The 15,224-nt window shown below is 37.2% G+C and overlaps 1 protein-coding gene across 2 annotated transcripts in view; it reads right to left on the bottom strand.

Annotated features, from left to right (window-relative positions):
- The window catches only part of SNX25 (sorting nexin 25), an 86,945-nt gene that overhangs the window by 34,835 nt on the left and 36,886 nt on the right, over positions 1-15,224 (bottom strand). For both annotated transcript variants that reach the window (XM_051616767.1, XM_051616765.1), the window contains exons 5-6: positions 14,496-14,682; positions 8,562-8,632 (exon numbers count right to left, since the gene is read on the bottom strand). In XM_051616767.1, coding sequence (XP_051472727.1) covers positions 8,562-8,632; positions 14,496-14,682 — 258 coding nt within the window. The remainder of the gene's footprint in view (positions 1-8,561; positions 8,633-14,495; positions 14,683-15,224) is intronic.

The following is a 15,224-nucleotide window of genomic DNA, read 5'->3' as shown; positions in this document are numbered from 1 at the left end:
GTTGCACTGAAATAATTCCTAGTTTATATCTGCAGGATGCAACTGATTCACATTTATGCAATTGCTTTATTTTCCTCTTGCTCAATAATAATACTCCTGCTTTTAATGGCTGCAACCAGAACACAGTAGAAAAGAACTTGGCTTGTATTTGACTTTGGATTAACTGAATACTCCAGGATACACAATTGAGATCTATTCTACTATGTTTTTGAAATACCAAATGCTAGTAAAATTACATAGATGATAACAGTGTTCTATTTTCAAAACAGTTGCTCGAAAGAAACACCCAGACTGGTAGGTTTGTGCATGCATATACAGGAAAAGGAAATATCTTAGGAATTACTTAAAATAGGTATTTTAAACACATTTCTAATACATCAAGGTACCTTCTCCTTTTAGGACTGTTTTCATCCTTTTGTTTCCCCCTCAAAGCCACATTTAACTACAGCATGTGACCTTGAGTTTTGTCATTTGTGTATTGAAGGACAAGTCAAGGAACATAGAGCTCCCTGAAATTCTATATGTGATGTGAATACAGGTATCCTCTCAGTATCTTTTCCTATATTTTTAATCCTACTTTATTCACTGTATGTATTCATGTATGTTGGCAGGGAGTCTTCCTGATTCAATGACTATTAGTGTTTTAGTGGATAAGTTTCATTTGCATCTGACCTGCCACATAATAGTGAACTACAGAGATGATACTCACTGAAGCAAGTGATAAAATGACTTTACCATGGGGAAAAAAAAAAAAAAAAAAAAAAAAGCCATCTGCTTTCCTGGCATGTTTTCTCCACAGGGAAGTCAGCAAGGCATTTAATTTAGTGATTCAGTTCCCTGAACAGAGGTACCAGTATTAATGAGAGAAAAAGAAAGGAGACCAACAAAAGCCAGGAAAAGACCTTAAGGACAAAATAGCTCTACTCCTCTATTTAAAACATTTACAGCTAATACAAATACATGGGCAGTAGCTTAAAGTGAAGATTAAAACCTAACATTTCCCCTACTGCATTTGTCTCTAAGATGATTTTTAAAGGTTCACAATTCTGTCAATAGTTTAAATAGTTTAAGCTCAAAATGCATACCTGAAACCTCACACTTCACAAACAGTGCTACGCAATGCTTGTAGATGTCTTACAATAGTCCACTTCTTATTGAAAACAAGGCATTCTTGGAAGGTTTTCAAAATAAGCATGTCTGCTTTACTTGAAGTCTTATCATCCTGCGATTGCAGCAGGCCTCCAGGAAAGACTAATTAAGCCCTACACCTCACCTGCTTCCAGTGATTAATTACTTTATTAGCAAAGATCCTTCAAAAACATTTTCCTCACTCAGCACTTCATATCCATAAGGAGCCACTCCATGTAGGAAACACTCTAAGCAGAGCAATGAAGATCACACTGCCAGCCTGTTCCTGCTCCATCAATAAATGGGAGTAGTCACCATGAAAGTCTGGCAGTGATGTCTTTTCATAAATAAACAAGAGGCTGATGAAGAGCAGCCCAGCACAGAGAACGGCTAACATGCTGCAGCGCAGGAGAGACTGCTTGGAAGGGTGGACAAACACTGAACTTTACTAATCTTTCATACTTTGGAAGACAGCAGAATTCAGGAGGATCATTTTCATGTCAACGGGGGAAGGTTACGAGTATCATTGGTTTTCTCGTAGCCCTAATCTCCTTTTGAGATTGTTGATAATTCTCACATTTTCAGATCTAAACTGCTGGGTTTTTTTTCACATTAAGCCCTATCAAAAAGATACTTTAAGCTATAAAGAGAACTTGTATTTTCTATCCATTCTTGTGTGATCCCACCACCACCCAAGTACAGAGATATAATTAAGAGCCTTTTTTGCCATTTCTGAATATCAGCAAAGATTTTCACTACATTCAGGTATCACTGAATAAACCAAATAAAACCAGAAAGTTTCAAAAGAAAAGACTTGCATCTACTCACATACCCTTCCCTTCAGCAAGCTCCGATGAAGAGAAAAGGAATAGAGACTAAGACCCTGTTTCATCATTATGCAAGGAAAGAAAATGCATCCTTTTGATGATTTTGTTGTTACTATAAACAACTTTACAGTTTGGGGATTATTTTATTATTATTATTATTAAAACCAGACAAACAAAATCACTCCTCATCAGCAAGACAAGAAAAATGCTTCTTTAGCATTCCCTCCCCATGTGAGCAGCACACGTGTTTACAAGCAACTGCTGAGCAGGGCCTTCATCCCCAAAGGAACAAAGAGTCTTTTAGTAACTTCCTCCAAAACAGTTCTCCTTATCAGGGGAAATTTTGACAAGACATGCACTGCTACCATGGCACTTCAAAATCCCAGAGGGGTACTGTGCACCCCTTCCAAGGGCATCCAAATGCAATTAGTACCAAAAGCAGAAATTCAAACTCTCCTTATCAATCCACAGCTATGGATAATTCAGTTTGTACTGAACAACATTAGAATGCAAATGGTCCATATAAGCTCAAACTTAGTAAGCAATCAAAGCTAAGCTGTCTGTGCAAATCTTTCTACTCCATCCATTTTTGCAGAGCTACAGTAATTTCTGACAAAGTTTTCACGTTTTCTTCTGAATCACTCATAAATACCTTGATTTCAACTAGGCCAAGAACAGATTGTAGAACTTGCTAAAAACATTTCTGAGACCAGATTCCTCAAACTTAATTTTCCTTCCTCTGTTGGTTTTTTTTTTGGTAGTTTTACTAGTTGGACATACTCACACTGTGTTTTTCAGCCAGTATGCTGGGCCTTGCAAACAATAGTCATGCCAACAAATGCCACTCAGACTTTATTACCATAAACCACAGTGAACAATACAACAGAAATAATGTAAATTAAGATATATTTAAAGCCTGCTTAAAGAGCAAACTAAATTATATAGTAATGATGCATGAACTTCCCCTCTCTTGATAGTAGCAGCATAAACCAAAGATTTCTCATTTTAACTGTAAAGTTATATATGGCAAAATATTAAAACTGAAAGTACGAGTTCTTGTTCCCTTACAGCTTTAGGAACTACAGACACCTGACACCTGGTAGCATGTACAGCATGAGTAAAAAAAGTGCTGTATCCCAAACACTTCAGGCAACAGATCTGGGGAAAGGGACTTAAAGGGAGATTGTGGAGAATTTAGACACTGATCGTTAGCAATACATAGTGCAACACAGCCTTCCACGTGACAGCCACAGCTGAGCAAAACAAAAAGCAAAGGTAAATTTGAGCATGGAAGTAAATATGTATTATACAATAAAATAACATCCACCACATACTGTCTCTGCCTGTAGGTCCCTGCATTCCCTTTGGTCACTTCTATCTGACCTGTCAGTCTATCCTCTGTCTTTCACTGATGGGCATCTCTCCAAACAAACCATGGACAAGATACATTGCCATCACTAGCACACACAAAGGATGTCAGGAGTAGAAAGAAGTTCCTCTATAAAAATTATTTGAAAATCACAAACCAAAACAAGTCTACCATGATCAGAGTCACTGTAACCTTCACCATCACCCACAAGGATTCCCTCCACACTTACTGCTTGAGGAAGACATGCTAGCACACTTTAGCTCCTTAAGCCTTGCCAAAAAGCTAGGCAAAAATAATTGTGTGTGCATGTTTATCCCTGAGTGCAGGATGGGGATGAGGAGGGATAATCATAATACAATTTAGTCATAATTAAGTTAGATGGCATCTGTAATGCTCTGCAACACAGGAGTGTCCACTTTACTTCACTCTATCATCTTGACAAAACTCACACATTACAACCCACACATCCCAGTTTGCTTGCTCCAGTTTCTAAAAGCCCCTTTTTACAGCCAAACATTCAAGCCACTTTCAGAACCACAGTACCTAAGAAGCCTGCCCACAGACAGTTCTGCTTCTGTACCAGTTGTCAGCTCTACTTATAGAAGCAAATATCTAGACACAGTGGGAATGCTCAGCAGGAGATATCTTCTAATGCCACAGCGCAGACCTCTCCATACAGAAATGGCTGTTTAGTAAATTTGATCTGCCTCACAATCCCTGATTGAAAAGAGCAGTTTTCTCAACAGGGATGCCCTAGGGTCAGTTATAACATGGTGACTGAAAAACCATCCCATCCAGTCGTCCAAGGGTGGTTTTCAGTCAAGCACTGAAGTCGTGTATAAGGCAAAGGGCACAGAAAATCAGAAGGCAAATTGAACAGATCCATTTAGTGTTGGCAAAAAACCAAACAACAGTGCTGACAGATTTGCTCTGTTTTGCTCTAAGACAAGGTACACGTCTTCATGGGCTTTCGTTCTAAACAGCAAATAAAAAGGTATCCTTACAAAAATTCTTGTAGCATCCAGTAACACAGTATCAGTAAGAGAAGAAACAAAAATATGCCTATTAAAAATAGAACTAGTGTGTTTAAAAAGTTTCTTAATCACATTACAACTTATTATAGCAACTTATTTTTGTTACTATTACTCGATTGTTATTCAAAGCATTTAGAAAATCTAACATTTGTCTAGAAAACATTAACATGCTTCTATAAACTCAGGTCCTCTCTCACTCCTGCTACGATGTCTGAGCTGCATATTTGTCCTCTTACAAACTGCTTTCCTAGCTCAAAATGCAGTAAACACTTTCAGATAAGCACTTCCAGTCCTTCAAAATTTTGGACACATATTTAAAAAAAAAAAAAACAACCCTAAACTACCTAAAATTTAGCTCAAATTTGGTTCAGTCCTTCCAAGGAATCCTTATCAAAAGGTAAGATGAGGAGAGAGTTTTATAGTTGAAGATGCAAAATGATGTAATTCTTCTTACCAGAACAGAAGTGACTGTAGAGAAGCACAGTCTAAAAATATCAAAAGGAAGAAAAACCAAGTAAGAGTAAAAAAAAACCCAAAAAAACCCAAAATCAAGCCTCCTCCTACAGTCACTGCTGGGGTGACCCTGACCATTTTGGAAGAGGATACACTGGAGGACACAGTCTAGAGAAGTAACTCAGGTACACGTACACAAGAGAATAAGCACTTTTGTGCAATTGTAAATGAGAGAAGAAGTGCCTGCACCACCCCAAAATAAACCATCAACACCTCTGAAAACAGTAATGCCACATTAGGTTTCTTATTCAGCTTTAGCACTGACCATAAGCAATCTTCCTGGCCGCAGAAGTTGCAACATCCTCCCACAGCAGGCATCCTACTGTAAACCTCAAATTATTGTCTCTCAACCTGAAGACATTCAACAGTCTGAGGGAACCAAAAGCAAAACTTACTGCTTAACATGAATCAGATGCCTTTGTATGTTTTCATTTGCTCTCCTACATTCACATGCCAGAAGATTCAAGTGATAAGAGATGTGAAAAGTAAAAGGACCCTATAGCTTGCCATTTTTTTGCTACAGAGGGTTTAAGTCAATCATGTTTACAAGTCCTTTAAAGTACTTTCTGTTTTTATTAGAGGGCCTTAAAGTTCAATATTTTGCAAACAGGTGACACCAACAGTAGTTACATCAAGTGTAAAGAACCCTGTCCTTGCTGAGGGACAAGCGTTCCCCTCCAACTGTTCTGGGCACCAACATTAAATGTATACTTTAGTATCATCAGATAGTAAAAGAAGACAGGCAACTGTAGCTCCTATGAGAAATCATCAGTCTGAAATTTGGTTCTCAGACTACTCATCCTTTAATAGTAGACACTTAATCTTTCTATAAACAAAATTTTTTTGGTCAGTTTTAGAGACTTAATTATGTCTCCTCAATCAACAGCAAAGATACACAATCCTGCTCTGGGATATTTATTGCTAGTCATGTAGTTTCACAACAATTACTTTGCTTATATAGTAGCTAAGCACTCAGTGCTGCAGAGTATTGGCCACTCCTGCTGCACTAAGTGCTCCTCATATTTGTTGCTTAACCTTTTCCTATTGAAAGCACTGCCTCACAAAGCTCCCATGCCTCAAAATAATGGAGCCTGAGACTATATCCATGTACATATTATTCTACACTTTCTCAGCTCTCAGTCTGAGAGCAGATATCAGGCTTAACAGTTTGCTGGCCAGTCAAAATTTGGCTACTCTAGGTGAACACCCAGGCACTAAAGAAACAGTTAAATTTTCAGGACCCAACTTTGCCACAGGAAAAAGCAAACAGCTATCAGTAAGACTCTCTCTCACCAGGCTGGAATTAAAGCTAAGAGACGGCCATGACACAAAAGGCAAGAGCTCATTTACTAGCAGAAAACAGGAGACGGTCACATATATCGAACACCCATGCTCACACACCTTAATATGGGTATGTAGCAGGAACTAGGGGAATAGATTAGAAAGAGAAGGATGGAATGAGACTGTGCAAACACATTTCCATTTTGTATAAAGCTCACATTTAGTTATTCACCATGAAATCAAACTGTTGCAGGGGTAGCAGCATTCTGTGGCACCAGAAAGGGAAGCATCTAAAGATGATGCAAGTAATGTGGTGGTCTCTTCTACAAGAGTTTAACAGTATTTGCATCTGCAGTGAGCTGTGCTGGGTTTTCTGTTGTCTTTGTTTTATTTTAAGGAAGGCAACATAGTTTTTTTTCCTTAAGCTTTTCTTCCTAACATTCAGTAACATGCTAGATTCATTACCACATTAGGAAAAACATCTCCACGTACTTCATGAAAATCATGTCTTCAGAGCAAGATTTTAGCCTATACAGTTTTCTTAAAGTTTTCTGTAATAGACTGAGCCAGAAATTTTTTTGCAGATGAAAACCCCACTAGAATAACTGAAAGAGATTAGAAATCTGCCTTAAATTTTTGTGAACTGTAATTAAATTGCACTGCATGCCTCAGTTGGACATACTGTTCCACATGTGTGAAGCAAAAAAGGTCATCTTTTTCTTCAGGCACAATATGAATAATTACTGGCTCTTCAATAAATTGTTTAGTCACAATAACCCCCACAATGGCTAACATAGCCAGCAATGGTAATCAACTCTTAAATGACATACAAGGCTATCATAGGACTAAACTAATAATAAAAGTTAACCTTAACACAAAACTTCAGTGCACCAGCTAGTGGCATTTCTGTTGGATTTTTTTAAATACAGGTAGAAAGTCAAGAGCCCACAAAAATGCACTTCACCACAGAATAAGTGAAAACAGATCTACTTCGGCAGAATAATCAGCAAGAAACTTTTTATATCTATTTTGTAGTACCAGTAACTTGTAGCTTCAGAAAAACATCATCAGTTCAGGGTTTAAATTAGTGGATAGTTAATTAGATAAATTCAAGTGAGACAGAGGAAAGTGAGACAATAATTAATTGTAGGAACCTAAACTGTATAAAAATATTCCCCAAATCAATTCTTGTCACAACAAAGACCAATGGCAGCAAAACAGAACTACAGGCTCAGCAAGACTGATTTTTTGTAATGTACTGAGAATTACCTTCCTTGTTTTCATTTTATTACTTGATGAAACAGCCTTTCCAATAAATTAACTTTTATCTGAGAAACATTATCTCCTTCTATACTGCACACTTGAGCAAAAAACAGCACCTTTTCTTCCTTTTGCCTTGGCTTGACACAAGCAATTTATCCTACAGGAATGCACATCTAGCTCCATTTTAGAATGCAAGCAAAAGGCATATCAGTGTTGACTTTATACTTTCAGAAACCTGAGCATGGAACCCAAACTCTTCAGACTGCCCAAAGATACTTTTTTTCCCACGGTATATTGATTTTTTGGTTTTGCATTTTTCATTACACTTTAATCACTTTTAAAAGCTTTCCTTTGTGTTGCAAGGAGCTAGAAGAGGATTTATTTTTTTTTTACCTGACAGAGATTACATGAGAACCTAAACACAAGATCTTTTAGATTTGTTTGCAAACAAATTAGTTTACATTTTCCATTGTTTTTCATTTTGCTTTGATATACCTTAAGTATGTCTGCCCAAGCAAAAATTTGGTCTATGATTTTGCCATCAATATAATCTCCTGAAGATATACCACAGCATTAGTACATTTTGACAAACATAAAAGCAGTATATATAATAAATGTAGATACAAGCATAAGATGCATGTGCATTTTAGAAGGGAGCCATTGCCAAAACACTGAGGGATTTAAGAGCACCCTGTATTGCAACAAAAAACATAATACAATAGAGAGTCAAATTAAAGTCTGACTGACAATAATGCTGTATCATTCCTGCTTCTCTGTTTTGAAATTAGAACAGACTGAGACTTTGAAGAGTGGATTGTATGAAAGAGAAAGCAAGATTCTCAGCAAAGGAACTTGTAATGCCAAAAATCCTAGTTGCAGCAAGCTCTGAAAATGAATGCATCATAGATATGACCTTTCTCATGATCCATCCGCTTAGATGAAGATGGGGTGGGGGAATAATCACACCATGGGAGTTTCTGGAAGAATCAGACAAATTAGATAGAACTGAAATACTAAACGCACAGCATTCCTAAATTCTGTCAAAAAATCCACACACACTGATTGTATATGCATGCTGGGAGTTCAAACAGCTTTTCAAAATTAAAAAAAAAAAAAAAAAAGTGACTTAAAAAAATGGAATCTTACCTTTCTGCCTCTTCACTTGAGGAATATTGCTGATTGTGGTTGCCTGAACTATTTCCACTACAATCTGATACCTATTTTTAAAAACAGTAGGGGATAAGGGTGAGGGGGGAGAGAAGAAAAAAAACACATTAATTTTTTACAACATGTGCTTCATACAGCATACTTAAGAATTAATACAAAACAAAACACTTCTGCCTCCTCCTCACCTGGAAACAGAGTTATTTCTCAGTATATCTACAACCTAAGAAGCAGCATGCATGTGGAGTGGAGTAAGAAAAAAAGGCTACCTTGGAACAAAAGGAAAACACCCAACTAACAATAGTACTGCCCCCTTTTCTCAACAGCCGACACTGCACAGCCAGTTGATATTCAGTGAAATCAATGTAACCTCATGCTCATAACATTAAATATAAGCCTTCTGTAGGAAACTAGGATGGGAGTTCAGTTCAAAAGCAAAGACCTGCCTGTAACCTTCTTATAGCTAATGCAATCAATACAAATATAGAGCATATATAACTTAGGAGAAGAAAAAAAAAAAGTATCACACTAAAAAAAGTAAAACACTAAAGTACTAAACTCCAGGAACAATTAAAACCTATTTATCACCTAAAACAATACTACACCTAATGGAAGACAGCTTATGCAGTTAGTAAACTGAATTTTAAGTAAACTCAATCTTATCACTAGTAGACATCATGCACTCAGCAAAGAAAATTACTGTCCATTAAATCTTTCATAAACATCAAAGTTCTGGGCATAACAAACACTCAGATTCCTCTCAGTGCTCTTACTTTGGCAGTTATTAATACCAGCAATAAAGCAACTATCCTAGTGAATCTAGTGAATTCCTGCAGGAGTTCCCTAACCTCATCTATCAAGTTTATTCCTAGATGAAGGCTGAAGCCTCCTGGAAAACTAGTATTACCATGACTTATTCTCTGGTTAAGAGGGAGTCTATGATTGTTCAAAATATATTCCCCTTCTTCCACGTATGCTTCTTTCACCAACAAACAGTATTCAATTCCCCCATTCCTCTTGCCTCCTATAACTCCCTTCAGGATTTTGATTTGCATCTGCTTCTGTACAGACATAGTTTTACACACACGACATACACCCACAACTACACTTCCAGAGTTTATTTTGCTTTTTTTTTTCTGCAGTAATCTTTGCTCTACTCAACTCCTTCAACTACCATGTTGACACCTGAGAACCTGGTTGCAAAGATTTAATTTTTTAAACTATTTCCATTTGCCATTAATGTACCTTGGTTACTTCCATCCACCACCACAACTCTTGCCCAGTCCTTTAGAGAAAGAACAGTACCATAGTCAGGGTGGTATTTTGGTGCACAGGACTCCCACAGTTAATTCCCAAATTATTCTGGGCAGCTCACTTGAACTTTGGGTGCCTTGGTTATGAAAACACCACCCATTCACCTCACTCAGGTGTTGTAAGGTAACTGTGAACATAAATTTCTCAAACAAGGTACAGGCAACCAAGTAAATACTTCAGATCCACTGTGCAACTTTTTTCCTTCCAAATTTACTCCCATTTTTTTTAACGTTCATGGTTCTACATGTTTTCATTATCAATATTGTAAAATACAACGTCTCCTTTTTTTCTGTTCCTCCTTTTATTACCTTAAGAAAGAGAGATGCTCTGAGTTACATCCTCAAGGATACTATTTAGTCCATTCCTAAGCACTGGGCTCTGCCTGTAACTACTCAGTGAGAGTGCTGTACAACACTGCACCAAAGAAACACCACCTTGGCTACACTACCAGACCATGACCCTGTCTCCCTGAAAGTCTATTCCAAATATTCTGTGGTGCTGGAAAGTAAACATATGAGGAAGTTTTAAGTGTGATTTATTAAGTTTAGTTTCAAGAAGTGAACTGTAATTGATAAACTGGACCAATCATGGGCTCACATCCCCATTACTTCTGCCTTCCCACTCTTATCTCTTCCCTGTTCTTTGTTATATGTATCCCTTTCCCGCATTTCTTAAGTGAAAGATGACACAGCCAGTGATAATGGTCTTTCTTACCATGAATCGTGTAGTGACCTTTTGCTGCTATACTTCTAAATAACAGAATAAACATAATGCTGATATTGAAAGCAGAATTTAAACTATCCACCAATTTATTTCCTTATCACTATTTATTCTCAGCGATGCTTTCAACTCATCACATCTTTTATCTCCAGTCTTCTGACAGAGCAAATTTCTTCCACATCTTATGTGGAAGAAATACACTTTCCTTCCTTATTTATCTACTTCAAATTTATCCACACTAACTTAATTCTGAGAGGAAACAAAGGTGAAATTTCTCTGTTCAATGTTTTCTGCTCGAAAGAAATAGGGACAAAATGTTTTGTGGAAACTTGATAAAGCAGGAATAAAACTGTGCCTCCCTTCATGACAAGCAACAATAAAGGTAAACACTATGACTTTGAAGGATGTGACTTCACATTTGTGATGTGAAGAATGTTCACAGATAACCATACAATGGTCCCTATTCTGGAGGCTTTGTTGGTTTGGGTTTTTTCCTCCCCAGACAAATCCAGATTTTCAAAAAACAAAGGTATGAAAGGAAAAAACAAACAAACAAAACAAAACAAAACACAAAAAAACACACCAAAACAGCTTCTCAGAAATCAACAAATTACTTTTTATGAACAAACATCAGCTCCCCAAATGTTTCTTATAAAAATGAAAGGGATTGTTCCAAAAGGCAATAGAGAGTTCTAAGTTCTGCTAAGAGATAAAGTGACCAAATGTTAGAGACTCACCATAGATGTTAATGAACCATTAATTCAAAAGAATCTCCAAAATTAGTAAGTAGTTCCTGCATAATTTAAATAAGTTCTAAAAATAAAGTCCATAAAAACAATGCAGAAAATCAACACACTATTTCTTCTTACAGTAGTGTTTCTAAGAAGGGAGAGAAAAAAGATTCAGGAAATCCTAGTACCATACTAGCCTTTCAGGGAGAGCTATTTGCAAAGCAGAAAGCTGGTACACAGGCTTACAAGGAGATCCAACACACACACCCCTCCCACTCTTTTCTGATTTCCTGGCCAACAGCAACAACACCCTTCACCCACAGGTTTCCACTGATCCAGCCAAGGATCTTCCCCTACTTACCCCACAGCAAATGCCTGGTTCTAATCACAAGAAAGCCTAGCAAAACTCTACTAATGAAATCAGCCTGGAAAGATGCCTTATGGGGCTTCTCTCCTGTAACATCACGTGCGTACATCAAGGAGCATCCAGGAGTCCAAGATTTCTTAACTACAGTCCTACAGAGGAATTGTTTAACAGTGCTTCATAGCCTCTTTCATTGAGCAACCTATTTCATGTTTATTTTAATAAGTAGATAGTAATTAATCTGCAAAGATAAAGTATGGCAAGGATGTTTCAAAGAAAGCCAAAAAAAAACAGTTTCCCAGCATCTGTAGTGCCTTGGGATAAATCTCCCTCAAAGCTAAGCCTACACAGAAAATTGTTACTACTTTTATCTGTGCTTTACCAAGATGTTACATGGCAACCTTAGGAGTAATAGGAGGCTTAGAGTTCACGAATGCCATGCACTGGGTTAGAACAGGCACTGAAAAACTATTTCCAAATAAATACAAGAAAAATAATGTTTGATAAACAGAATATTATTACCCACAATAGCATCAAACTGGGAAACATTTAAGTACAACATAACAGTAATTTATTTGTTGTAGGAAAAGAAGTGAAAGCATTCTCTCCATTCTCTTGTCATTCCAACAGACTCTAAAAATGTGCATCAGTGGTAACTGAACAACGGCTTACTTGCTTCCTCTTCTTTACTACCTTTCTTGCAGATTTTTCTGTGTTTCAGTGTTGTAATTTTAAACCTGAAATATCATTTAGCTTGCTCACCTAAAACATCTCCCTATTTTTCCCCGTCCATAGAGGAACCACTGTTTGGTCTCCTTGGCATAAATCTGTAAACTTCCACTGCTAAATGATGAAAGCTCTGCAAACTATACTACTTAGCTTCAACTACAGGTTGACTCATCTCACTCCAGGTGCTCCCACTGTCCTGAAGAACACACCGAACAGGAACCCTCCTCTGACAGGGAAACACTGTAAAATCACCTCCCCAGAGACTGGCTCTACACAACCAGAGGAAGAATGAGCACTGCTTCTAAAATCAAGTACTGTTTCTGTTTGAAAAGAATATACATTTTCTCAGACTTTTAAAATTCAAATACTGATCAGCTCAGACTAATCAATATTATGTAGGGTGTAGCGGAACACATCTCAAGATGACAGTAATTGGACTCTAGGAGCTAGAAAGAAAAAACCTAAGTGCAGCAAACATCACATTATTTCATAAAGCAAATTTGCTATCTGATATTAGAGAACACACTTTAAAGTGACCTATCAGCTAAAAAGAGTGCACACTGAGCATTAATGTGCCTGAACAACAACAACAGAAGAGCTGGGTTTCTTTTGAAACAAGCAGATCCATTAGTGTGATTATGCTAATAAATATGTTGTCAATTAGGCTTTAGATAGAGCCTAACAGAGACTAATTTCTGCTCTCAGGAAAGGCACACTGGCCAAGAGTAAAGAGCAAATTTTACCGCCGATGAACAGTAAGTAGCCAGGCAACAAAATCATTTCACTGTCAACTAAATGCATTTTCGTATCTCAGAAATGCAAGGGTTTTCAGAATCAAAGAGAAGAACAAAAGAAAGTTAGATGTTATTAATGCAGCCCACATACTCCATCTTCATAAACCATCACTTGGCCTGATCAAGCCAAGTCTAACAAAGGTCTGGGTCACGACAGATGTCACAGTGCCTCAAAAGGGATCGATGTGCTTGTGTCTTTCAGTTGTTGCTGCATTCTCTTGCATTTAGGAAGAGAAAAAGCTGAGCTGCAGGAGCAATTGAAGTGAGCCAGGGAAGAAGAAAAAATACCAGTTTTGGTTGGTGGAAATAGATTAAGACAAACACTCCAAACCTTTGGTGTGCTCAACAAAACCAACTCAAGGACATCTAGGAAGATTCTATAACAGTGGTATCTCTGCTCCCTGCTTTCCAGTCACTTGTTCCTTATCCTTTCACTTACACCAGCAATCAGAGGAGAAACAGCTCTGATATAAAGATAAGACAAGCATAAACATCTTGTACGTTGGCAGGCAGGCTTGAGATGCAAGCAGTATCTCAGATCATAATGAAAGATGGAAGGAAATAAGATATGAGACTGGGGGGGATTAGTATCAAAGCAAGCAGGTGCTATTTGCATTAGAAAACAGGAACATCAAACAAACTCATGATATGTAGGAGCTCTGTGGGTTTTTTTTTTTTGTCTTTAAAGAATTCTGAAGAGTTTATTAACATTTTTAAGAAGGATGCAATTGGGAAAAACCTCCCTGCAACACTCCAGGAAATCTCTGATCCAGTAGTAAAATCTGATGGTACTCAAACCCCTCTTTCCTTGCCTTTCCATTCCATCACAGCAAGTTTCTCTGAACACCCAGTGTCTGTAGAGTCAGTATGGCTCATGGTTACCAGACCACATGGCCAACCATACTTCATAAAGATAATGAGGAGCTAAACACATGCTAGTGGAAATTCAACATACTATTTTATCTAACTCCCAGAGGCAAGATATAAAGAAGGGTCTGGCATGCCTTTCAACATTACAACCATCTCCAATGTACTACAAAGCAGAATTTTTTAACATATTCTGCCATCAAACTAAAAAGCTGACTATATTAGAGATTTAATTATTGTTGTGGCTTATCATCCTTACTGCCTCTGCTTCATCAAAAGAAAAATAAACATAAAATTGAACTTAAAAAGAAAAATCCAAATTGATTCAAATCTCAGTAGCAGGCTGGCAAAAGAACCATGTTTAGTTTTGAATGAGCTACAGTGAAACATTAAATACCTCAGTTGTTTCAGGAACTCAACATCAGAGCTGCTGTTAATGAGCTTGATGAACTCTTCATAAGAAGGAGCATATGTGTAGTCTTTCTTCTGATGCTCATTCATCTGTTCTCTGTACTCCAGCTGGCTGAGCAGCATTTGGTTAATATAATCTGGATCACTCAGCAATTCCACCACTGGTTTCAGTACTGGAGAGGAAAAATATTTTAAAACAAAATCCTTATGCTGAAGAGTAACTGCTGTCCTTCAGAAGAAAATTGCAAATAAAAGGCAAAAGTAAATATGCAAGTTGATAAAAATCCAAAATCAGTCTTCTGGACAACATAGTACACTCGAGATTGGGTCTACCTTCTTGATACCACCCTTTGTTTATTCTATTATACAAACTGATGTACATTAACAATGCTGAGCTCTATCTGGAAAATTCCAAGTTTATTTGTTCTTTCTGTTGTGTGCCTTGAAGGCTATGACATTACAGCCACTATAAATGAAAACTGAAATTAAACTCAAGCACATAATATACTTGAGACTTCATAAATTCTGCATTTGACTTCAACAACATAGAAAATGAACAGTGGATTTCTAATCAGATGAAAGTGTAGCTGATAAAATAAAAAGCAACATGGAAAACCCTCAATTAAAAAACTATGCTGGATAAATTGAAGTCTAAAAAAATTAATTAAATCTATTATCATGATTCAGTTATAATCACATCCTTAAGTCTATAGAT

Source organism: Apus apus, chromosome 4 (assembly GCF_020740795.1).
Source record: "Apus apus isolate bApuApu2 chromosome 4, bApuApu2.pri.cur, whole genome shotgun sequence".
NCBI lineage: Eukaryota > Metazoa > Chordata > Aves > Apodiformes > Apodidae > Apus > Apus apus.
The sequence above is the reverse complement of the archived record's forward strand: the minus strand, read 5'-3'. Positions and strand labels throughout refer to the sequence as shown.